General features: G+C 36.2%; 2 protein-coding genes across 4 annotated transcripts; both read right to left on the minus strand.

Moving 5' to 3' along the window:
- Positions 1–666: 666 nt before the first annotated feature.
- Positions 667–16,532, minus strand: LOC135742751 (F-BAR and double SH3 domains protein 2). 3 transcript variants are annotated; one of them, XM_065260582.2, is made up of 20 exons: positions 16,187–16,532; positions 15,866–15,963; positions 15,627–15,672; positions 14,763–14,833; positions 14,093–14,237; positions 13,331–13,464; positions 13,144–13,198; positions 12,843–12,971; positions 11,727–11,849; positions 11,111–11,206; positions 8,345–8,461; positions 8,106–8,204; positions 6,150–6,296; positions 5,914–6,036; positions 5,756–5,833; positions 5,416–5,614; positions 4,156–4,376; positions 3,697–3,829; positions 2,101–2,162; positions 667–2,018 (listed from the first exon to the last, which is right to left on the minus strand). In XM_065260582.2, exons 1-20 carry the CDS (start codon positions 16,208–16,210, stop codon positions 1,935–1,937), a joined length of 2,184 nt encoding a protein of 727 aa, XP_065116654.1. In that variant the 5' UTR covers positions 16,211–16,532; the 3' UTR covers positions 667–1,934. The 3 variants fall into 3 exon arrangements, with proteins under 3 accessions (XP_065116654.1, XP_065116653.1, XP_065116655.1); XM_065260581.2 differs by having other exon boundaries at positions 669–2,018; positions 5,750–5,833; positions 16,187–16,531; XM_065260583.2 differs by lacking the exon at positions 15,866–15,963 and having other exon boundaries at positions 671–2,018; positions 5,750–5,833; positions 16,187–16,529.
- A 4,896-nt stretch (positions 16,533–21,428) lies between these two features.
- Positions 21,429–22,434, minus strand: LOC135738773 (epidermal differentiation-specific protein-like). The gene has a single exon (XM_065256882.1). It carries the CDS (start codon positions 22,359–22,361, stop codon positions 21,843–21,845), a length of 519 nt encoding a protein of 172 aa, XP_065112954.1. The 5' UTR covers positions 22,362–22,434; the 3' UTR covers positions 21,429–21,842.
- Positions 22,435–26,169: the final 3,735 nt, after the last annotated feature.

The following is a 26,169-nucleotide window of genomic DNA, read 5'->3' on the forward strand; positions in this document are numbered from 1 at the left end:
CCACATGTTAAAATTCAAATAAAATTTAACAAATATTTATAAGTTCAATAATCATGTTGAAAAAAAAAGTGCTGTTGCTGCTAAAGATGCACATGTCAACTTTAAAACAATACGGAAAAGGAAGAAAAAGATCTGATGACAGAAAAATTGCAAGCACCATCCTGAGCAAACTGGATCGTACATTTCTTAAAGTGATAGTTTAGCAAAAAATTAAATTTTGTCATGCTTATGTTGTTCCAAACTTTTATACAAAAAATCTGCTAAATACAATAAAGAAGATATTTTAAAGAATGTTTGTAACCAAGCAGGTGTGGGGCACCATTGACTTCAATAGAAGAAAAAAATAATACTATGGAAGTGAATGGTGCCCCAGATCTGTTTTGAAAATATCTTCATTTGTGTTGGGTTTGGAACAACTATCCCTTTACCTTTGATAACCTCTATATCTCATAAGTGCATGCTCTTCACCTACTATAATATACAGATTTCTGTCAAAGAAAAAAAATAGGCAATGGGAAAAGTGAATACATTTTCATGGAAAGAAAAGCAACACATTTCAAAAACTAAATGACAAACAAAAGTGCTTGAAATGAAAATATTCCTTTATATAACTAAGCACTCTTAAGAACACTTTTTTAATTTAATCAATAAATTGTAAAATGTCTGAATGTTGCTATTAAAATTGCCACTTTCCCTTTCAAGTCTTTTTTTTGTAGAAAATGGGTCTTGTTCACTAAGCATACGTACAGATAAATCTCTGTTTGTGTGAAATGTGCGACAGATGTTTTCATGAAATAAATCATGATTCAACAAAAACTTTCGTACTTAAACTTGCGAAAAAATATTTGTAACACACGTAGGCTAGAAAAAAATCACGATATAATCAAATAATATAATTATAATAATTGATATATAATATAATATTATATATGTTTTATATTATACATACATATATATTCTATTATTAATTTCTACAAAGAAGAAAAAGAAGATGCACGTAATGACAATCCTTCAAGCTTTGCTTCCTCATATTTTTAAATCTCTATTAGAGAGTAAATGTAATGTAAATGTAATAAAAAGTACAAAGTCAATCACTTGATCCCCCTGTCTGTTTTATATCAGATACAGATGTGCGTCTCTGGTGGTGAAGCTATATTAACCTCCTTTATAATCGCATCCTGTACTTCCTTTTACCAATATATACAGCACACCTGCTACTCCACCGACAGCAAATCATCCCAACTCAAAAAAGTAATCAAACTTTAATGATAATGAATAATTTGTAACAAGTTTTGCTTCATTGATGTATCAAATTTTTTCTCTGAAAAAAAGTGCTTCGTTGTGGAAAGCCCTTATATAGAGCTGGTTTGGGCGTGTATTATGCAAATTTTCTAACCTCTTGTATGCGGCCGCTTATTCAGAAAACTCCAAATTCACTAACAACAAATTCACAAATTTGCATGTAAAAAATGGGAATGAGATAAAGCATATGAATTTAGCCCAAACCAAGAATACCCCCTCTTTAACTGGGATACATTAACTAGCTGAGGCGATAGGTGGAGGAGGGATGCTGTAAAAACTATCACAGGACAAAGGTGAGCGACGGCTATGGACGCCTCTTCACCCAGACTGGTTGGATTACATGACAATGCTCTTCCCATGTGCGTAATGTATGCACGTGTTGTGAATTAGGCGTAAAGTTTCCGTTAGAAGTTCAAATGTACGAAAAATGTACACAATTATTAGTAAATGAAACCCACTGTTTTTAATTTTTCTCTCAAAGCTGAAAACCGAGATGGTGGAGTGTATAAGCTGTGATGGTTCATGTATTCATATCTTCATCAAACTGTGTTGTGTCCATTAAATCCAATTCATGCATTTGTGCATCCACGCATGTTTGCATCAACCCTGTTTCATTTGCCTGTAGGGCGGCGCTACACCAGTGTAATCTCCACTTCTTCCCTCTTCTGCACCTGACCCTGCGCCTGCTGTTTCGGAGGTGGAGGGGCAGCTCGTACCTGCGAAAGAAAAACATCTTTTGAGACCTCATACCAAACTGGACCATAGCATCATAAATGTTAATGTGTGGAGTGATCTTACGTGTCTCCGGGTGCCTGAGCCACCCTCTGCTGGAGATCTGGGTGATGGGGTATGGGTGTGGCCTGTGGAAGAAATAACAGGTGTGACTTTGTCTGTGAAATCTGGGATAATTTAATTATATGCAAAGGAGCATTAAAGGGATAGTTCACCTAAAAATAAAAATTGTGTCATCATTTTCTGATCCTCCTGTTGTTCTAAACCTGTATGAATTTCTTTTTTCTGATTAACACAAAAGCAGATAGATTGATAAATGATTGTAAGCACACAGCTGATTGTAACCATTGACTTCCATAGTAGGAAAACAAATATAAGTATTGTAATAAATTACGATTAAGAAATTTTGATAAAATAGGGTAAACAATTCCTTGACCAGAATTGACGGTTCCTATTGAATTCCATAGGATATGTTTTTCCTACTATGGAAGTCAATGGTTTCCACCAGCTGTGTGCTTATTATCATTTCTCAAAATATCTTCTTTTCTGTTCATTAGAAAAATAAATTAATACAGAGAAAATTGTGACAAAAGTTTCATTTTTGGGTGAACTATCCCTTTAAGTTTGATTTCACTCACTGATTTCAGTTTAATTTCAATCGTTGACATGAATTACGCAATATTAGAGATCAAGGTTGTTTTTCACAGAATGCTTTTTACATTATGTAGGATGATTTTATGTAGAAAACAATAAATTACAAGGAAATCTGGATAGACAATATTGTTTTTAATAGGGTTGTCAAAAGATTAATTGCAATTAATCGCATACAAAATAAAAGTTTTTGTTTGCACAATATGTGTGTGTGTATTGTGTGTAATTATTAAGTATTTGCAAATACACACATACATGGAAAAATTTAAGAAAAATGTTATCTAATTTTTATGTAATTTTATATATTATATTTAGTTGTCAAAAGATTAATCACGATTAATTGCATACAAAATAAAAGTTTGTGTTTGTATAATATATGTGTGTGTATTGTGGGTAATTATTTTGTATATAAAAATACACACATGCATGTATTTTAGAAACATTTACATATATATAATATAAATTATATCAAAATCTAAATAAATATATATACAAAAATATATACATGATTTAATTTGTGTGTGTGTGTGTATTCATATATACATAATAATTACACACAACACAAATATATCATGCAAACACAAACTTTTATTATGTATGTGATTATGTGAATCTTTTGACAGTCCTAATATATATATATATATATATATATATATATATATATATATATATATATATATATATATATATATATATATATGAAATATATCAAAATCTAAATAAAAAAAATATACAAAAAAAATTTCTTTCATACATGCATGTGTGTGTATTTATATATACAAAATAATTACACACAGTGCACACACATATTATGCAAAAACAAACTTTTATTTTGTATGCGATTAATCACGATTTTTTTTTGTATAATTTACTGTATCATTATACTCATAGAGTAGGGATTACAGTAATAATGTATCATATGTTACTTTATTGTTATGCTGTAGGATTTAATACAATAAGCACATGTCATACAATAAGGTTTACAATTCTACAGTTTGCCAGTATGCTTACTGTAGCTTGTGACTTTGGGGGGTTCTGGGGTTTGGTAACCATTTAATATGTGAATGCTGGTCACCGGTGATAGGGAGTGGGACACCGGGCTACAAGAGAGAAAGGGTGAAGGATCCAGAAGTGTTGGAGATACCTTGTGGTAAAGAAACAAACAGCAGTCACATAAAAAACAGACATATGTCACCTTAAACCATTCAACATTTGTGACCCTATCTGTGAAATCCAGGATAAATTCTCATAACCTAATGATGAGATACGTTTGATTTCACTGACCTTACTCAATCAATATTAAAGATGTCAAGGTTATATTTTCACACAATGCTCTTTCTTCATGTTTTATGTAGAAACGTAAATCACAACAATGACTTTAGCTGGGTTTTCACAGACTGGGTCTCATTTGATTAAAAGTGATGCTCTGATTGACCCAGTATCTTTTGAGTATTTTAATGATGTTGATACCTGCACATTCATGCTTCTGTGTGTCCGTGGACATTTTGATCCACACATGTCCTCCACTAACACTGCAGGAAAGACACCCACCGCACCATTGAATTCGCCCTCCCAAAATCCATCATCTTCCTGGTTGTGTTTGCTTAGGATACGAAGAACAGCTCCTTCAGGAAAGGACAACTCATCCTCGGTTTGGGCTTCATAGGCGTATAGAGCCCTGGCCAGATGAGCTGGAAAGCAATAAAGCAGAAAATGTCCATTGCAGTTTGTTATTATAGTTTAAAAGGCACAGTTCACCCAAAAGTGAAAATATTTTCATGTAGTTTGAAACCTGTATTTCTTTTTTCCAAGAAACACACAAGAAAAATCATAAAAATAGATACGGTAAAAAATACATATCTCTGGCCAAAAATATATTTTAAATATATTCCAAATTCATTTTTTAGAATGTAATGCTCAATTGAATATATTTTTTAATTTGGAAATATATTTAGTTTTGTTTAAAATGTATTTCAAGAGCAAGCAAATACATTTCTAATTTTACATCCCATATGGCAATTTTTTTTTTGCATAAATATAATTGAAATATATGCTAAATACAAGTAAATTTTATAAAGTATATTTTTGAAGTTGACAATATATTTAATTTTAACATTTTTAAAACCTTTTTTAAAAAGTTTTTCTTCCAATGCGACATGAATATATTTCCTTGGATTGAAATATATAAAGGACTAAACATTTTTAATGCTTTAAAATGTATTTACTTTTAAAATATATTTCAAAATATACAAAAATGGCCAAAAAAAATTATCGGTGAAAAATATATTTTTGTAAATATATTCCAAAATATATTTCAGAAAATATATTGTTTGGCTATTTTTTGTATATTTTGAAATATTTAAAAATCATTTTTTTTTCATATGGGAAACATTTTTCCAGTTTCACGGACGATAAGTGATGGATTTTTTATAAACTCACCCCTTAAGCATGAAATACAAATAATCAGTATTACTTTAGGAACACTGCAATATTGTGTCTCAATACCGTCAAAGACTTTCATTGACAAACAAATGTTTTATGCTTTTAAAAGATTATATTACTTATCATAGACACATCTGGATTCAATCTATACATTTTTTCCAATATTTGTGTTCTCTGGGACGTTTGTAATGTTCTGGGTGATACTAAAACAAACTGCAATTTATCTGAGCCCTCTTCATGTTGTGTAAACTTATGAGCTGAACTCATGTGTTGGTTTTGTGGTCTCACCGCTGGCTTGACTGTTCGGGCTGCTCTGGGTCTGGGTGAGCGTTTCTAACTCTGGATCCTGATCCGTAGAGGTGCCGGAGGTCTGCGACTGACCGTCCATGCTGGAAAGAGACTGGAGCATTCTTAATAGAGAGTTGGAGGACGGGAGCTGCAAGTATTTCTCCGGCACATATCCCACCTGCCCTGCTTCATTCCTAGCCTGAAAAACATAAGCGTGACTAATAAAAAAACAATTGACACATCAATTGTCACCTTGTGGCAGCAAACTGCGTACGTAATGTGCACTGCACTGTAATTTGCTTTGCATGCCTCTGTCAAAATTGCATAAATTAACCTTAACCCAGTCCTCCATGTCACCATCTTCAATAAGCTCGAGTACATCGTTCTCCTGGATGGTGAGCTCATCAGACTGGGACGCCTGTGGAAGTGAAGCACAGCAGAAGTGGATGACATCAGGATTATGTTGATGACGTGACTGTGAGATCGAGCTATATATACCTGATAAGAGTAGAGGACAGAGCAGGTAAGAGGGTAGCTCCTGTGAGTACTGGAGGGGCTGGAACTGTTGTCATCCGGCGTCTCTGTGTCCTCCTCATCTTCTCTGTCGAAATCTACAGAGTGCTTCAAACAAATATAAGTGATGCGCTTGAAGCAGGATGGCTCTTATCAAGTTGCGCATGCACCTAGAGACATTTTTTTGCATACTCTAGAATTCAAATGCAATTAAGACTTACAGAGAACGAGGCATCATGGGTATTGGCCCATTTCTCATTCTCCAGTTCCTCCATTACTTGGGTCATAGCACTCTTCAGCCAGACATCTACGGCCACGCCCACACCTCTGAGCAAATTCAAACGAGCCTCTGCTTTCAATTTCACTGTCTACAGGAAGTCAACATGTAAACTTCCTGTCCTACATCAATACATCTTGGCTCAGCTATGTCCCGTCCCCAATACCCTCATTCACTATAGTACATCAAAAAGGCTGAAATGCAGGAATTCACATGAACAGTGTTGGGGGTAACGCATTACCAGTAACGTGCATTACGTAATAATATTACTTTTCTTAAGTAACCAGTAAAGTAACGCATTACTTTAAAAAGTGTTGGGGGTAACGCATTACAAGTAACGTGTATTACATAATAATATTACTTTTCTTAAGTAACGAGTAAAGTAACGCATTACTTCAAAAAGTGTTGGGGTAACGCATTACAAGTAACGTGCATTACGTAATAATATTACTTTTCTTACTCGTAACCAGTAAAGTAACGCATTACTTCAAAAAGTGTTGGGGTAACGCATTACAAGTAACGTGCATTACGTAATAATATTACTTTTCTTACTCGTAACCAGTAAAGTAATGCATTACTTTAAAAAGTGTTGGGGGTAACGCATTGCAAGTAACGTGCATTACGTAATAATATTACTTTTCTTAAGTAACCAGTAAAGTAACGCATTACTTCAAAAAGTGTTGGGGTAACGCATTCCAAGTAACGTGCATTATGTAATAATATTACTTTTCTTAAGTAACGAGTAAAGTAACGCATTACTTTAAAAAGTGTTGGGGTAACGCATTACAAGTAACGTGTATTACATAATAATATTACTTTTCTTAAGTAACGAGTAAAGTAACGCATTACTTCAAAAAGTGTTGGGGTAACGCATTACAAGTAACGTGCATTACGTAATAATATTACTTTTCTTACTCGTAACCAGTAAAGTAACGCATTACTTTAAAAAATGTTGGGGGTAACCATTACAAGTAACGTGCATTATGTAATAATATTACTTTTCTTACTCGTAACCAGTAAAGTAACGCATTACTTTAAAAAGTGTTGGGGGTAACGCATTACAAGTAACGTGTATTACATAATAATATGACTTTTCTTAAGTAACGAGTAAAGTAACGCATTACTTCAAAAAGTGTTGGGGTAACGCATTACAAGTAACGTGCATTATGTAATAATATTACTTTTCTTAAGTAACGAGTAAAGTAACGCATTACTTTAAAAATGTAATATTTTAATTACTTTTTTAAAAAAGTAATGCAAGTTACTTTTCAGTTGAATTAATTTGATTTAAAAAATAATAATAGTGTACTGTGTGCGCATAAGCAGGAACACTTTGAGTTAGAAATGGAGATAGCAGGCCAGAGCTTGACATTTTTGCGATGGAAATATTCTCAGAACTTCTCAGTCATAAAAACACCTGCAAGGCTTAAGAGATCAAGCCTCAACCAAGTAAGAAAAGTAACGCAAAAGTAACTTAAAAGTAACGCAAGTATTACTTTCCATTAAAAATCCCTAAGTAACGCAATAGTTACTTTTTTGGGGAGTCACTTAATATTGTAATGCATTACTTTTAAAAGTAACTTTCCCCAACACTCCACAGGAATATTTTCTTTCAACTGTCTGTAAAGTGCACATCATTGTACATTCGTCATTGCAATGGATTGTGGGATTGAATAAGTGCACTCAATAATATCCACTATGGTTATAGAGTAATATAAGTGCACTATTTAGGGGGTTAAGGTGGTATTTCGGACACAAATCACTACTGATGTGTATATGCTGTGCATGAAACTTGACACAACAATGATAATCCTTTCACAAGTTACTCACTCATTACATAATAATAACTAGTTTCTACCAAAGGTGACGAGCAACTTTAAATGTGTACTGTTGACTTCACCTCTGATTTACGAATGTATTCTCTTGCATCGTCCATTTTTACTTCCAATTCGTTGTTATTCTGATCTTCCTGATGTGATTCTTCGTAACCCGTCAGAGTCTGAAATCCCATCGAACACAAGACATTGCTCAATGTGACGTCTGTAACAATAAATGCTGCTTGACTAGATCTACCAGTTTAAGATTCACACACACGAATCAACATGCTTGAACACCACAGTATCAACAGTGATCTCTCACCCTTTGTGTCAGGACGATGTTCTTGTGCTCTCTGGCCAAACGTGTGGCCCATTTCCGTGCCTCTTTATTCAAACTGTGCTCTTCGGCCGTGCCAGTCTCCATTAGAAGCTCAGTAACCTGATGAGAAAGAATGTTGGATTTTGTTTTGGACACAAAACTTTTAGGGCTGCAAATCAATATACTTGTTCTTATGCAAGTGCATTTAGTCTATACATTTTATTAGGATGTGTGTTAACCTGGGATCGAACCCTTGACATTTAGGTTGCTAACGCAGTGCTCTAGGTGAGCTACAGGAACTTTTTAGGTAATCACGGCATCATGTCAAAACCTTAATCTTCTGAAGTAAGATAAATAACATGACTTTTCAAATATTATGTCTGTAAATATTGACTGAATAAATGATGAAGAATGATGCATTGATTTACAGGCTAGCCCCTGTTCACCAGAAACTGAATGTTACGACTGTTTCTAGAGGAACTGGTTTCAGGGTAATGCAAATGACTAAAGCACCACATCAGCCCATCTCACTGGAAGCACAGAAACACACCTCATAAACATTGCACGCATAGGCACCACATATAGCCTACAGTCATACAAATTCATGCATTTGCATTTGCACTAAAGTGACTTGTAGTGCATTCCAGCTATACATTTTATCAGTATGCGTGTTCCCTGTGACCAAACCCATGACCTTTAGGCTGCTAATGCAGTACTCTACCAACTAAGCTATGGGAACACCTACACAGTAATATCATTTATATTTAACTCCACTGAATGCAATGCAACCCATATAGAAATCTGATATATTGCCAAATATAAAGGTGTGTTTTTTAAAATATGTGTGTTAATTTCAAAATAACAAAGTATTTATTGTTTTCAAAGCTTTACATTTTAAGGGAGGTGTTTCAGAGCGGTGTGTGCAGGTCACTTCTCAATGCCCTCTTTTCATAGGGTGCATGCTGCACTGCGCCCAGTTTCCCCCGGTCCTTCCGCCCCACCAGCGCCCAGGGTTGCATCTGTAATGTTTTTATTAGGAACAGACTAATGCTTGTTTGACGAAGAAAAACAAAAAGAGGGTTAGCAGACAAATGGGCCACTATGCTGTGGTGTGCCGAGGGCCGGGAGCAAATGAGGCAGAAGGTGGCGCTGTTGCACAGTTATAAAACAGCAGCGCATGGAACATGTTTTCTTTTCTGTTTATTTATAAATGCCAATCCAGCGTCTATGGTAATAATTGTGTCGAGAACCATTTAGTCTACACAGAATTTGAAATCTCATATTCACCTAACCTGTAAACCCACGGTGACACAGGAAAACATGCAAACTTTACACAGACCCCTGACCCGTCTCGAACCGGAGACCTTCTTGCTACCCATTAATGCCAGCCATTGACTTTTTACTAAATATATTAATTTGCTACCTTTTGTTTTCTACTCTTAAAACTTAACATTGTTTTAGTCAATGGTGTAGTGGTGCCTATAGAAGTGGGTATATATATTTTTAATGTGGCCTAACTAAGGTTGAACGCCCTGTAATATAAAAAGTGACATGTAAGACTATCATTATGAAATTAATATTTAATAGATATGGGTATAACCCATGCAATCTGATAAAAAAGTGGGTATACCCGCATATACCCTGCACTACAGGTTTTGGCACAAATATAGCTTGTGATGTTTCTCATTTGTAAGCTGTTTTGGATTGAATAGTCTAACAAATGATTAGAAGCAAATGCTTGTACATCACACTGAATCAAAAAAAAATTTTGGGATAAGATGTTGTGTATAAGCAACAAGATCTGTATGTACTAACCCTTAAAGGGATAGTTCGGCCAAAAAGGATATTAAACCCATGATTTACTCACCCCCAAGCTGTCCGAGATGCATATGTCTATCGTTTTTCAGACAAACACATTTTCGGATATTTTAGAAAATGTTTTAGATCTTTCAGTTGATTAAATGTAATGTTACGGGGTCCACGACCTTCAAGTCCAAAAAAAGTGCATCCATCCTTCACAAAATAAATCCAAACGGCTCCAGGATGATAAACAAAGGTCTTCTGAGGGTAATCCGCGCGGTGTTGTTGTAGAAATATCCATATTTAAAACTTTATTAACATAAATAACTACCTTCCGGTAGCGCCGCCATCTTAGTCGCGTCCGCATTCAGGATGAGAGCTTACGCAGCCTACGGAGGCTACTCTGCTGCTGCTCTGTGCCCCCGCCCTCCGAATTTGTCATACGTCACTAAGAAAACTGCGTACACTACGCTAATACTCTCTCCTGAATACAGAGGAGTCTAAGATGGCGGCGCTACCGGAAGCTAGTTATTTACGTTAATAAAGTTTTAAATATGGATATTTCTACAACAACACTGCGCGGATTACCTTCAGAAAACCTTTGTTTATCATCCTGGAGCCGTTTGGATTTAATTTATGAAGGTTGGACGCACTTTTTTTGGACTTGAAGGTCGTGGAGCCCGTAACATTACACTTATTCAACTGAAAGATCTAAAACATTTTCTAAAATATCCGAAAATGTGTTTGTCTGAAAAACGATGGACATATGCAACTCGGACAGCTTGGGGGTGAGTAAATCATGGGTTTAATATCATTTTTGGCCGAACTATCCCTTTAATGTGTTTCTATTTCAAACATGTTTAATAAATGTCAGATCTTTCAATATTCTCCCATTTATAAGCATGCAGGTCAAAGGAAGAGTTATAACCGTGCATAAGAGATGTTTCTTGTTTTTTTTAAGCAACATACCGTATCATTTTCACAGGCTTGGTACTGGAAAGGGGCGGATCTCTGAAACACAGGATTCTCCTGAATGAAGAGCTGCTGATTAACATTCTGGGTCACCTACAGAGGCACACGCACACATTTAGGTGTAACCTATAATAAACTCTCACCTGGGTGAACTGCAGACTATCTAAACAAGTAATACATGAACAGTCTGAGCGTGTGTGCTGTAACTTGACGCTAAACCCGAGACATTTAACCTGAGACAGTGTCTCGTGAACTGAATGGAAACACTGTGAGAATCATCAAATTACAACAACCCCAGATCACAAACATTTACTGTTATTCACCAGACTGTATCAAAACTGAGCTCGGGTTTACACATTTATAATAACTTTCTTATAATAACTACTAACATTCTTGCATTATTTTACTACTAACATGAAATGTCAATTGTTTGATAAAGGCCATCTGCTTCAGCATAGGGATGTTTTAAAGAGCAGTTTTATCACCTCTGTATTGACTGTTTGAGCTGGGATTTGATCCAACAACCCCCCGGTGGCAGATCATATTACCTGCTCCACATTCAGTGTGTTTTTCCACAGCAGTGTAAACTCAAGTGTGCATGTGTGTAACTCACTCCACTGGACGTCTCAAGGAGGCACTGAAAAGTGTCCTGAATGCTTTGAGATGTCTCAAGCTCCATTTGACACAAAGAGATCAGAAAACTCTGTACGTGATGATAGAAACTGCCATCGAGAACCTGAAGTCAATCGCAAGAAGAGTTACTAACTTAAAGGAAAACACCACCGTTTTTTTATAATTTTACTATGTTCTTACCTCAACTTAGACGAATTAATACATACCTATCTTTTTTAATGCGTGCACTTCATCTTTGCACAGTGCGTCGTGAATGTATTAGCATTTAGCCTAGCCCCATTCATTCCTTAGGATCCAAACAGGGATTAAGTTAGAAGCCACCAAAAACTTCCATGTTTTCCCTATTTAAAGACTGTTACATGAGTAGTTACACGAGTAAGTATGGTGGGTGGCACAAAATAAAACTTTTGTTTGGAGCCATAGGAATGAATGGGGCTAGGCTAAATGCTAACACATTCAAGAAGGGCTGTACACAGATTAAGTGCACACATTGATAAAAGATAGGTATGTATTAATTCGTCTAAGTTGAGGTAAGAACATAGTAAAATATTGAAAAAGGGTGGTGTTTTCCTTTAAACAAAAAGTTGTTATAACAAATCATGGAGAATTGATCATGTGCTTAAAGGTATAGTTTACCCCCCAAAAAAACTAAAACTTTGTCATTATTTACTCACCCTCACGTCGTTTGAAATCTCACTGTCTATCTTTGTTTTGAACCTAAATGCAGATTTTTTTAAAAGTGCTGTTTTGGGTTTTCTGGTTACTATGGGAGTGGATGGTGACCGAGGCTTGCGTCATATATTTTAAGTGTTTTGAAGACATGTACTTCTCCACTTGTTGTGATATCACCGTTTTTTCCGCTCTTACACATTATTTAAAAGTAAGCATTCTGAAAATGTCTTTTGAGTGTTTCTGGAGCTTGAAGAGTCGGTCACCATTCACTTCCATAGTAGCCAGGGAGTGTGTTTGGGTTCTGAAGAACAAAGAAATACATTGGGGAATCAAACAACATGAGGGTGAGCTAATATTGGCAACGTTTTTGTTTTGCGGTGAACTATCCCTTTAAGGCGAAATCTGAAAAACGTTAAGGTCTCACCTTGATGCAGTTGATCAGATCTGTCTGATAATATCGGTCCTGATGTGCGTTAGCCGCCACCAGCGTGAGCAGATAGTCATTCCTTGCTTGAGTCGCTTTGGACTTCCATTCGTTCTTCTTGGCTTTTAACTAAAATGCACAGAAATACTGTGCGTTTATACCTGTGGAAAATTTTTCAGTACTAAAAAAATGACAGCATGTCTTTGAATAAGAAGTACAATAAAGCAAAACTACATTTTGCCAGTCACTTTGTTATTGTTTGTGCCATGTAATCTTACTCCTGTTTAAGAGTGTAACACACCTTCACACTCGCTCTCTTCAAACTGGACCGTGACTGGAACAGGCTGAGCTTAGATCTGGTGTTGCATAAGCCAGCGGAAAGTACAGAAAGCACAATTTTATTAAAAGGAAAAACAAAATAACACTCTGTTATGTTTATTGAGCAGGTGATGTCACTTCCTGTAATATACAGGTCAGCGAGTACATACTTGGCCTCCATGCTGGCTTTTTCTCTTACTGCCTGTGCCGTCTGTTCAGCATCCTGGTAGGTCTTTCTGCTTTTTGTCAGATCTCTGATGGTGCCCTGGAGATCGGCCTGAGCTCTCGCCAGCTGTTCACAGCACTGAAAGTGACAGAGCGCAGATGAACAAACATTTTCATGCACGAGGAAAAACTATATACTTCCTCATAAACATCTAATTCAGCCATTCACAGCCCAGACGTCTTGGCTAAGGCAAGTCAAAATTTGGGCTCTCACTCAGTGACAATTTAATAGAAAAGTAACCATAGCCCAAAAATAAATAAAATAAATAAGTAAATAAATAAGTAAAACCAAAGACCTTGTAAACACTTTGCTTACATCATACATCTTCGTTATTTTGGCAATGTAACCAAAGTCTAGTTTGTTCTGGCTAAAAGTGGGTTATATCTGGCAAGAAGACCGTTTCATCGGACACACGTGTGGTGACGCGATACGCGTCTTGTCCGAACTTCCGGTTTTCGTTTTTTAATGGTCTGACTAGTTGCTAAACTGAACTGAACGTAATCTACGTGTTGTTTATTTTGCTTGCTATATAAATAAACTACTTTGTTATTATTTATTCTTAGCAGAGTTTACCGAAAGTTACGTGTTGACCACGAAAGCCGCTTGTTTATGTTGTTACTGTTGAAATCGCCTATAGTTAACCCAGACGGTGAAATGATGGCTATTGCTTGCTGGGTACAGCTTTGCAGATCTGAGGTCTGTTTACCTTTTTCAGCTGCAGGTCTTTCTGGGCTCTGAGAGTTTTTACAGGATCTGAGATTTGGTTCCTGTAGTTCTCGCATCCGTTGACACGAGACTGGCTCACTTTCATCACACCCTCCAGGTAGGACCTCCATACGGCCCAAACCTTCCTGTGCATGCATACGACACACAATTGTGAAACCTTGACTGATATGATAATGTCTAACTTGGATGAAATTGTCTGCCAAATGCATAAATGTAAATGTAAGTAACTCTTTTTCTTCTCTGGAGTTGTTCAGCCAAATCAAATCCTCATCTCTGCTCCTACCTAAAGTCTGCATTTCTGGTTTAACCCCTTAGCATTACTGAAAAGGCTTAAAACACCTAAAAAGGACGCTAATTGTACCTGGTGTGTTGATTGTATTTTAAAAGGGTTTACATCATTCGAATCACAAGAATCTCAGCTTTCCAAAGATATGTGACATCATTAGCTTTTTGTTTTTGAGCTGTTGTATGTCATGAAGATTTTTGTGAAATAATGCGTCCATTGGAACGCTAAAGGGTTCATCTCTGCTCCTAAACCCCTATTTTTAAAATGCTTTTATGACCCACAAATTGCAATTCACTTAGGCAGAACTTAGTCTGTCCTAAACCCCATGTAAGGTATAGGTTTCAGATCCTGATCTCTGTTTTACCTGGAGTCTCTCGGGTCTTCTGAAGGGGACCCCTCACGCTTCAAATACTGAGAGGCAAGCTTATGTAGAGCCTGCAAATAGACAAAAACCTATTAGTGATCAGGTCATTTTCTACATAAAAGCATCGAAGTGTAGACAGGATTTAGCAAACTTTAAACATGACCAAACCAAATTGCCTGTTTTTCAGAAATTCTGAAATAAAAAGCAAGTGACCCCTATCATCTATAACACAGAGAACCTCGCATCTGTTTGCTTCCTGAGCCATAGTTCACAAGGTGGCATTGTCAAACAAGCCTATAGGCTGCCAGCTTTGCTGCTGATTCGACTCAATGACCCTAAGGAAGTGAAACAGATTCCTGTTTTCGCGAGCCAATCAGCATGCAGCAGGCCTGCAGGTGCACAAGATTCAGATCCAACAGCAAAGAATCTTTCTCTCTTTCGGACACCTGGCATCTTCACACGCTTACTGATCTCATTGATCTTTAGGGTATCGCTTTGAAATGGTCCATCTGGAAATAAACACTATCTACCGAGTGTGAAATTGCTTGTTAACGTGCTATACTACTGAAAATATACAAATGAGGAAAAACCTTAAAACATATGTTGTACCATATTACTAAAATAAATGAATTTGTTCTTATAAATTGAACAGTTTGAAAATAAACTAATGATATATTATGTACTCTACATTTAGGCAAAACCCACACAAACCTGTTTAAAGAATGAATTATTTGTATTTCTTTCTTTCTTTATTTTATTTATAAATACAACCCCTGATGATCTGGGGTAAATCTGTTCAGCTCATATACAAAACATATATAGACCGAGACACAAATATAAGTAAATGTAATGATCAGCACTCACCAGAGAGTAATCTTTCTCTATCAATGCTTTCTTTTGGCTATAAGTCCTGCGGGTGACAAACAAACACATAGAGGGCAGTAACATCTAAATAAATCAAATACATCTGTCCACAGAATGAAATTGCATTACATTATTAATAGCTACTGAAATTAAGCAGTTTGAGGTCATGTATTTATAACCAGGCTACGTAAAGTTATGCTGGTAGGTAAACAGTTTAACAAACTAAAGCATGAATGTACCTCAGATCTTCTAGAAAGTCCCAGTCTGTCTGGTGTTTTATTTGTAGTCTGTTCAGCTGCTCTGTGTGAGTTTGTTTGACCTCTTGTGTGACTTTTACCTGCAACACACACAATTACAACATCTTCAGAAATACCTATATCTATCTATCTATCTATCTATCTATCTATCTATCTATCTATCTATCTATCTATCTATCTATCAGCCTATGTCTGTCTGTCTACCTACATGTTTGCCAAATAAATGTATTTGCATAGGCATAGAAAATCTGACATTATAGAAAACAAGAGATTATAGTTTTTATATACATAATGTCAACTAACCTTTCTTGGAGGAGGAGGCTGCATGTCTACTTCTTGATATTCCCGAAAAAACTTTTAGATGTCCGCAAGGCTAAAAACCGTGCAGAATACTCTGCAGAGACATCTGAATGTGTTGAAATACCTTCAGAGCATCCACTCGGCCACACAGACGCTCTTTTTAAACTTGCTTTAGTGGAGCACATTGAAGACCAGCAGCGCCCCCCAGTGGCTGAACAATCATACAGCAATAACATGGTATAAGTGTGCTTTAGATACAGATTTAGATACAACGCCTGTATCCAAAGCTACAAAACTATTAAAAGCTAAATATATATTATGTATAATTATAAAGACAATGATGAGTATACTGCGACCGCTATTTGGTTTAGTTTTATAACTTACTAAACTAACGGTCGCCATATTTGATGATCTTCTTCAAGTCGTTAAGATTTGTGTATAACAAAAAAGCCCTTAAATCGTATAATCTTCTTAAGGTATTTTTTGATGAGAACCCCCTTGTCTAAAATCTTTTTTTTTTTTTTGTATTTATTTTCTTTATGTTATCTGTGTTTATTATGTTTACTTATGTTTTATGCTGCTATTTGGACTTCTTTACAAACTATTAAGATGTGTATCTTGAATGTTCTTTGGTTTTTTGTATGATTGTTTAAGCAATAAAAAAAAAAAAAAAAAACTAACGGTCGCCATTACAAATATGTATATTGTTCTTGGTGAGATGCCGCCCTCTGGTGGTAAACCATGAACAGTTTTACAAAGGGCGCTTCTTGCTTTATGCCCAGCTGCACTACTTCCTGAACTTCACCCAGCTCCTTGTTTCCTGTCTGCCATTATTGGACAAACTGATTAATCCAGGTGTGCCTGACATCAGCAGTCACAACAACAATAATCAGACACACCTGGATTAATCAGTTGGTCCAATAATAGCAGACAGGAAACAGAGGCTGTTTCTCAATTACAAGAACGCAAAGAACGGACTTTTTGTGTTCTTTGTGAAATTAAACAATATAGTATATACAAGTTAATCTATATATCTTAGTGTAAATCTAATAGGCCATAGAAGTCTATGCGGGGTACCTTTCCTTATTACTACTTTCTTTTTTTTTGGTTTTTTCTTTTTTTAGTTTTTTTCTCCCTAAATCACTATTTTAGTTTAAATATAACTATTTACATACGAAAGACAGTAAACAATATATGTAAAGGAAATTTTGTTGGAACTTCTTTGTGTCAATATGAAAAAAATGTAATAAAGAAAATGTAACAAAAATAATGCCTTCCTTAATAATTTTTGTGGGGGGAAAACAGCTTTTACCCCTTTTTCAAATGTACCCAGGGCAATCTTTAAAAAATGTGTTCCTTAACAATTACTGTGAAATTTCACCACTTTCCAAGTTACATATAAAGAAAAATTTTGTATTTCATCAACCGAGGAAAAGATATAATCCAAATAGCCTATTTTCTCATTATATCATTATTTCAATTTAAATATAAAAATTTACATACGTAAGACCGTAAACGATATGTGTAAAGGAAATGTTGTTGGAACTTTGTGTCAATGTGGAAAAATAATTTTAAAAAATGTAAAAAAAAAAAAATGCATTCCTTGAGAAATAAACACAAGTTTCCCCCGTTTTCAAATATATGCAGGGGCAATCTCTCAAGAATGTGTTCCTTAAAACAAATTTCACCACTTTCCAAGTAACATATAAAGAAAATATTTAGTATTTCATCAACAGAGGAACATATATAATCTAAAGATATAACTTAAGGGTATGCTGCAACTGATTTTTTTTATTCGATGTAGTATGCACTCCAGGCGGCTAGGTGGCAATGTGAAGCCCTGACACACAACTACACCATGCACCTGCATGCAACCTTCTTCCTTGTTCTCCCAGGTATCATCCAAAGCTGTCTGGTTTGCCTCAGTCGATTTGGCGCATCAACAATTTAAAAGAGGTGATTAATGCACCTTCTCTGATCAGTAATACTAGCTGTGAATATTTCGTACAACTGCTCTAAAGACTTGTATATGTATCAGAGCTGCTATGGCAACTTGAAGGTCCGACGTATGGAAATATTCGAAATGTTTGTTGTTATTTTCCTGAACTGGCGCATATCTGTGACGTAAACGCATACGGCTATAATCATATGTGTGTCAATATTCAAATATTGTTAAGCAGCAGTCATACAAGACACAAATAGATTATGAAATAAGCACAAAATAAATGAATTGTTTCAAATCAAATTCAGGTTTCTAGATAAAAAAATTCAGAGCCATAGAAATGTTTGAGTCTTTTTTCAAAAGCAAAAGCTTAGGGCAGATCCAGATTGTGGAGTCAAGTATTTTGAAGCCTGTGTTATGTTGTGACAGATTCATTAAATAATTTGTCCTGAAATCTGAGACTCAAACTGTTCAGTTCCAATCGAAATAATCATAGATCCCATTAGAGGTAAAGACACATCCAGGAACTGCACAAGGTTTGACCACATTTTGACCTCACCTGTAGTTCTTCCAGAAAGACTAAAGAGGCAACATAACGTTTGATGGCATTTATTTAACAATTTGTGAGCAAACGGATGCAGGTACGATGTAAGGTGTTTCTCAATGTCAAGGATACTTCCTTGGCAGGACTAGTCCTTCCAAGTCACTTCCTTCAGAGGCTAGGCGAGGCTCCTCTTTAGCATTTGGACAACACGTAAATGGAACATGCTAGCAGGTGCATGTAAAAAGGTGTGCTTTCGGCACTACGCGAATAGGATTGTGGGTCATTTGAAAGCGCAAAGAGCGTGAAGGCTACACATATGCATCCTGTATTTGGGATATTTCTTGAATGAAGGACTCATTCCTTGGTTGAAATTCTGAGGATCCTCGACATTGGAACAGTCCTTCGACGTATGTTGATGAAGTAGCATCCTCGAAATTCTGGCTTCCGAGGATCCTTCCTTGACATTGAAACTGCTATACAGTAGTTATTTGGTGTAGACCCTGTCCATAGCTCAAAGCCAGAGGGTTGTAGCTTTTCGCTGCTTCGGCCTATGAGAAAGCCAGGGCGGAGTCTATCCCCCCCTGCATGTACAAGGGCCAACCTGGTGGTTGTGGGGAGGATGGAGGTGAACGTCGGCATCAGTATCTGCACACGTAAAAGAAGTTAAGTAGGGAACTTATATATTCCAAGAGTCAAGTGGTGATTGGCTAGATCAAAGTGTAATGAATGACGTAGCATTTAGCCTAAACGGCTTTTATTTCTTCTGGTGATCAGGAGTACAACCCCAATTCAGAAAAAGTTGGGACACTGTAGAAATTGTGAGTAAAAAACGAATGGAATAATTTACTAATCTCATAAACTTATATTTTATTCACAATAGAATATAAATAACATATCAAATGTTGAAAGTGAGACATTTTAAAATGTCATGCCAAATATTGGCTCATTTTGAATTTCATGAGAGCTACACATTCCAAAAAAAGTTGGGACAGGTAGCAATAAGAGGCCAGAAAATGTGATATGTTATCTATATTCTATTGTGAATAAAATATAAGTTTATGAGATTTGTAAATTATTCCATTCCTTTTTTACTCACAATTTCTACAGCATAGATTTGGGGTTGTAGACAGAACTATACCAAACAAAATTGAACACTTGAAGGCAACAAAAAATGTAGTTGTATGCAGGGCCTGAAGTTAACTTTTTTGACCACCAGCCACTGTGGCAGGTGGATTTAGAAATCCACCTGCCACAGAGACTTTTTACCAGCCAGTTTTTTTTTTGCCCGAATAGTGAATTATAACACTGTCTTTATTGTATGAATTAATTTTTTTTTTCAGAGCTACAAAAGTGAATTTCTCTTTGTCTTAGGTTGTTTGATTAACATTAATGACACAGACTTAAGTAGGTTAATTGAGGTTACTGTCTCTTTAAGACCAGCACAGACTGTTTTTTGACTCTCTATACATACACTTAAGACATAAAGAAATGTTTTATTAGAAAATGAATACTGTTGAGATAATTTTGTTTATATGTGCCCTGTCAAGAGCAGAAAGATTTTATGTACGCATGCTTTTAGGAACGCGTCTCTCCGATGTGCCCTATTGAGTCCCCTTAAACCCACGCACGCACACAGAGACAGAGGGGGCACAAACTGCGCACATAAACGCCGCACATACGTTGTTTTTCATTACTATGTTCGCAAAATGTATGTTAATGTACTACAGTATAAGGCATAGTAGCGCAACTCTCTCTAAAGTTTACACATCAAGAGTTCTGATCCGTCACAGCAGCACTACACATCTGTGCAACTGTGATTGTACAGTAGCCTATGTCAGCATTGCATTCTCATCACATCTCACGAACAATTTAATACTTACTCGCACATCCAAACGTAGTCAGAGAAGTGCCTCCTTTCCAATCGCATGAACGTTGTGAAACAGCAGTCGCATCCTCTCAATGAATCACTCAATTTGCATCGGTGATATGCGCATGTTGATAAGAAATGAGCGGGTGCCGGTAACGAGTCATCCAAAAATATTTTAATGATATTCAGGCCGCGGTCAGTCGGTCAAGTTTAAAAACTATTTTGAACAATTGCGGGCGGGGCGGGTTAGGTGAAACTGTCGGTCGGGAGTGGGTTGTTTATACAATGACCCGCGCATCAATGATTCGCATTGGCTACCCGCCAATGTGGCTGGTAGATTGACAGTGTTACCCGCCAATTGCAAAATCCACCCGCATTTGGCGCGTGGTCGGGTGTTAATTTCATGCCCTGGTTGTATGTATCTGTTTGTTTAGGTCTACGGTCTCCTTTTAGATTGTAACCTGACACTGAGATCGAAAAGCCAGAGTAATAAAATCAGGCATATAGAGATTAAAAGGATAGTTCAACTCTCCCAAAAAAGAAGACTCCGTCTGACCCCTACTTACTCCTGTCTCATCCCAAACCTGGATGCATTTCTAAGTAACACAAAATATTATATATTGTTAAATAGCTTAGTGTTTTTTCTCCCTATAAGTCTATGGGGTCCAAAGTTTTTTTGGGTGAACTATCTATTTTTAACATCTGTATGTGAGATCAGATGTACTGTATAACATCAAGTCAAATTTCCTCTTGCTCAGATGTGGAGGATGGCGTGAGAACCACCAAACTCATAAAATGTATAATGAAAGCTGCCGTGGATAAAAGCATCTGTTGAATGCATAAATATAAGAATGATTGAAAAAGACAAATGAGAATAAAGATATTTATGCGTCTTTATTTTGACAAATTAATACAACATTCATTGTGTCTCTTGCTCATAATATGAATTCAGAAACCCTTTCAATATTTACTCCATTCTAACGGGGAAATACATTCAAATACAACCGGATCTTTGGTAGATGCATAACAATTCTGCAGCATGTTTACTGCCACTGATCACTAAAGATGAAAAGCCAAAACAACCGTCAACTTTATAAAGATTATCAGGTGAACTAATGTTTTTACACATTTATCCTTAAGTGATAAGGTCTCTGATTAGATGATGTTTCTTCAGATGTATTACAGCGTCGCTGTCACAGTCATTGTTTGTTGTCAGGATCAGTCGTTCCCCACCACCTGCCTCATTCTTTCCAAAAGGGTTTCAGTTCACATTTAGCTGGAGAAAGCCTGCTTTGAATGATGCTGTCTACGGCTTAGGCAGCAGGGGACGCACATGGCTGGCAATGTCATTGAAGGAGATTGGAAGATAGCTGGAAATTTCCTCCCCAGGAAAAGAAACAAGCTGGCGACCCTGACGATTGATGTACTCATAGAGTACCCAGACACCACCTTTCACTTTGTGGGAAGAAGCTATGTCACTGAAATTGATGTTGTGAAGATTGGTTTCTTGATATAGGGTCACATCCCTTCCGCCATAATTCACATGTTCAAACAGCTGGATTTCAGGGTTGCCCAGGTCAGCTGTGACTACCTTGAGAGAAGAGAACATTGCTTTGTCCTCAAGGACAGGGTACTCTCCCTCCTCGAACACCCGCTGCTTTCCAACAAAACACTTGCCATAATATGCTACCCATGGAGCGCCGATGACTTTCAGAGATGAGATGACTTTGTTGAAACCCTTTTCCTCCAAGTCGTGGACATTGTTTTTGAATTCAGCTGTTCTGCCCTGAAAGCCTTCTTTGGTATAAACAATGATCTTGCTCATTTTGAAGGATGATTTGAAGAGATCAGAGACAGGAGAATGCAAGTGCTTCAGAAGCAGCTTCTTGTAGCTCTGCTGGAAACAGCGACTGTCATCTGGTGTGCAGAGCGGCTTTTTATACCACAAATCCTTTACATTGCGAAAGAGTGAATGTTGTCCCACACCCTTTTTCCATTTAGCCTAACGCAATTTCTCTACAAGATTTTGACATTTTTTCTCAAGAAATGTTTTTTCAGAAGCAAGAACTTTAAACCACTGCATGCTTAAATTATTTCTCGCCAGTGTTTTTTAAAAAGTTGCCAGCCAGCGCCAGCATTTATGATCGTTTTTCACAAAAGTTTAATGCCTTCCAGAAAATGTTCTTCTTTAAATATATAAACATACAATAGCCTATATTAAGTAAAAGAATAAAAAACTGTTTCATCCACTGTTTTCTTTTTATCACCTTTGAAATATGGGCAAATTTTGAGCAAAAAGCTGAGATATTTGCATTTTTGTAAAAAAAAAAATTTAAAGATCAGATTCAGAGCGATGATTAAAACATGCACGAAGCTTCCTTAGCTTCCGAAACGCCAGTGGCAGGGAAAGAGGTAATTACAACCTCCTTCCAAAGATATTTTAGTTTTTATTTTAGTTTTATTTTAATTTAATCAATATTTTGAATTAGCTTTTTTTAGCTTTCTTGTCAATTTTTATTTAATTTCTAGTATTTTTGCAAAGAATATTTTTCATTTGAAAATATTTTTTTAATAATTTATAAAATTGGCTAAATTAATTTAATTTAACTTAAGTTTACTTAATTATACTTTTTTCAGTTTATTTAAAACATTGCTACTTTCGTTTACTTTAAGTTTTTCAATTTATATTTAGGCTTACTTTTTAATTTTATTTTACAGGCATGTTTAATAGTTTTAGTTAATGATAATAACCCTGCTCTTTGCAAAGCCTGCATTACATTGTGACAGATTCATGAAACAATTTGTACTGACATGTGAGACTCAAGCTGTTCTGTTCAGACCAGAGCCAGCCCAAGGCATAAGCAAACTAAGCAGTTGCTTAGGGCCCCCAAACGATTGCTTAGGGCCACCAAGGGGCCCCCAAGAGCACACGAAATGACAGTTTGATATTTCATTTAATTAATATTAGTTTTTTATATGTATTATGAACAATGAACAATGGTGGTAATTATCCAAAAAGCAATATTACATAAAAAAACACAAATATTATGTTAACTGGCTATTCATCCGGACAAAAAGACAAAAGAGACAGATTTAAATACCTGGTGTAAGCGTGATGTGTCTCTCTCCTCCACTTGTGATCCGATCGACAAAAACACATCTTAATACCAAGTGTAAACAGCTCTGTGTCAACCTAGTCGCAGGAGCTGGCCAAAAATTTGGGCGGAATAATAATAAGCAGAAAACTTATGAAGAACAACAAGTGTGCTTTTTGCAAGCAAACTTTATATTTTGTTCAGTGTTAAAAAAACTAAAACAGGAAGTGCTTCTGAACCTGTGTAGTTACATCTTGCAAAATGGTAGAGCACAATTGATGCGTGTAAACCTCAGTGATTCTTGGAAAATTGGATAAAACAGGTTCAAAAAATTTTTGTTAAATTACAAAATCTGAAGGTATATAATTATAGACCAAGGTCTTGGCTGTTCTTTACTGGTGCAACCTCCCCTGTTTGTATTTTTTTCATAAAATAGGCGTTTTTCCAGTTATTACTCATACAACATTTACTTTAAGCCTAAATAGAAAAATGAATGATTTTATTTTATTTTATAAACATATTTTTGTATTAAAAGAGACCATTAATTTAATAACTTAACAGCACTGAAGAAACATATAAGCATATTCATTAAAAAACAAATAAAACTCCGTCTGACGGTGGTGACACTAATCTGACGGTGGTGACATTGGCCTCATTATTCCAAAATGTATACCACTCAAGTCAATGGCTTCTTGCTTAAACTTTATGTAAATATTTGGTCCAAAAAATAACAATCCTGAGCACTGTGATGAACAAATATCAAATCATAACTTCCTAAAATACAGAAAACCTGACATTAAAGACAGAAAACCTGACGGTGGTGACATCTGACGGTGGTGACAAAAACCTAATATAGATTAAAAAAAATAGATGAGTTGTTCACATTAGCCATCTTGTTTCCCCTCTGTTGCTAGCTACTTCAGACCTCTTCTTAAAAATGATACATTTATTTTTACAAAGATGACGGTGTTGACATGTAATGGTTGTCACAGTAGCAGTGTCCAAAAATATGAAGAAGTTTAAGAGAAAATAGCAAACATACAGGAGCTTGAGTGATCTTGAAGCATGCAGTAGAGCTGAAGGTTTGAAAATGGGGTCCTCAGGAATGAAGTTGACCCTGTAGTTGTCTGATTTTATTGCTTTTTATAAATATCTGACGGTGGTGACGAATATTTTTGAGCAATCACAAAATAATAGTAAATATTGTCAAAACTCACTGTTTGTAGTTTTTAATACATATTACAATGTACTCTTTCATGTGGTAAATTTATTATTCAATTCAATTATTACTTTTGGCTTTTTTAATCAAGTTGAAATGATTATCTGTTAACCAAGGGCGATGGGCCAGCATATAATCATTAAATTAATAAAAAATAAAAATAAACCTATAAAGGAACCTTATGTGGCAATGTGGAGCACAAAGGAAACTACAAATTAAAATGTCCGACTACGCCACCCGGAATCTACCGGGAAAATTTAACAATAAAGCACGAAGGTTCGTTTGCCATAGATGGGGCGAGGAGGAAGCAACACAAAATTAAAAATATAAAGTCTTTATTTTACATATTTAACAAGAACAAAAATAATAATGATAACAATAAAAATAAAAAAAACAACAGACAGGACCAAAAGACAATAGAATTTAAAGTGGAAGCTGGTCAGCAGGGAGCGTGTACCTTACACACCGCACTCCAAATATACCACAGCAACGTTCGTAAAACACTGCAAATTACCAAACAACCCTTGGTGAACTTTAGCCCACAACCAACGTCTCTCACTTTAAATACATTCAAACAAAATACAATTCAACCAAATAACACGCTCTATACAACAATAACCAAAACAAAAAAAAACAAAAATAAATCTCAACGATTTATTAAAGCAAACAAAAATCCACAAACAAACGAACAACTAAGTTACGGTCAAGCTCATCCCAGCGCGACCAGAGGGAAAGACATACCGCAAAGAGTTCAATACGGAATTTCCTTTTTAAAATACCATCCTCACGCAGGCAGATGACCAGGAAACGCAATTACTGCTTTCGAAACACCGGTTCGGTGTAAGGACTTGAACTCAGCCGTGGTCGCCATGCGCGTCATGAACGTGTGGTACAACTAAAATAAGGAATCGAAGCCCGGGCAAGGCAGCAGTGCAGTCATCTCAGACGAGTCAAATTCCGCCCCATTTACTAGGTTGCGGACACCCTGAAGGTGTGCATGTTACCTGCCAGGCACAGAACACTTCATTAAGTTAAAACACACACACACAAAATAACGACTATATGCTACATACCAAAAGGGATCCAACATTTATAAAACACCGCCACAGCGATGAGACAGCCCACGGAGCGATCATTATCCTGCCAGCAACATATCACGTTAATTAAAAACATACAAACACGAATTTACGAATACAACCAACACTTACCATCCATTCATAAAAACCCGCGTCCACCGAAAGGGCGGTACCGCTGGATGACGCTTAACGTTCACAACCCACTCAGAGCTCTTATAGCCTCTAAAGGGTTCTCTAATTGGT

This window comes from Paramisgurnus dabryanus, chromosome 10 (assembly GCF_030506205.2).
Source record: "Paramisgurnus dabryanus chromosome 10, PD_genome_1.1, whole genome shotgun sequence".
NCBI classification, from domain to species: Eukaryota; Metazoa; Chordata; class Actinopteri; order Cypriniformes; family Cobitidae; genus Paramisgurnus; species Paramisgurnus dabryanus.

Excerpts from the sequence above, each read along its gene's own strand:
- LOC135742751 (XM_065260581.2), bottom strand. The coding sequence starts at position 16,210 with ATGCAGCCTCCTCCTCCAAGAAAG. Across the intron at positions 8,462-11,110 it reads AAGCCTGTGAAAATGATACG|GTTACTGAGCTTCTAATGGA; the intron begins GTATGTTGCTTA and ends CTTTCTCATCAG. Across the intron at positions 3,830-4,155 it reads ACAGAAGCATGAATGTGCAG|GTATCTCCAACACTTCTGGA; the intron begins GTATCAACATCA and ends CTTTACCACAAG.
- LOC135738773 (XM_065256882.1), bottom strand. The coding sequence starts at position 22,361 with ATGAGCAAGATCATTGTTTATACCAAAGAAGGCTTTCAGGGCAGAACA.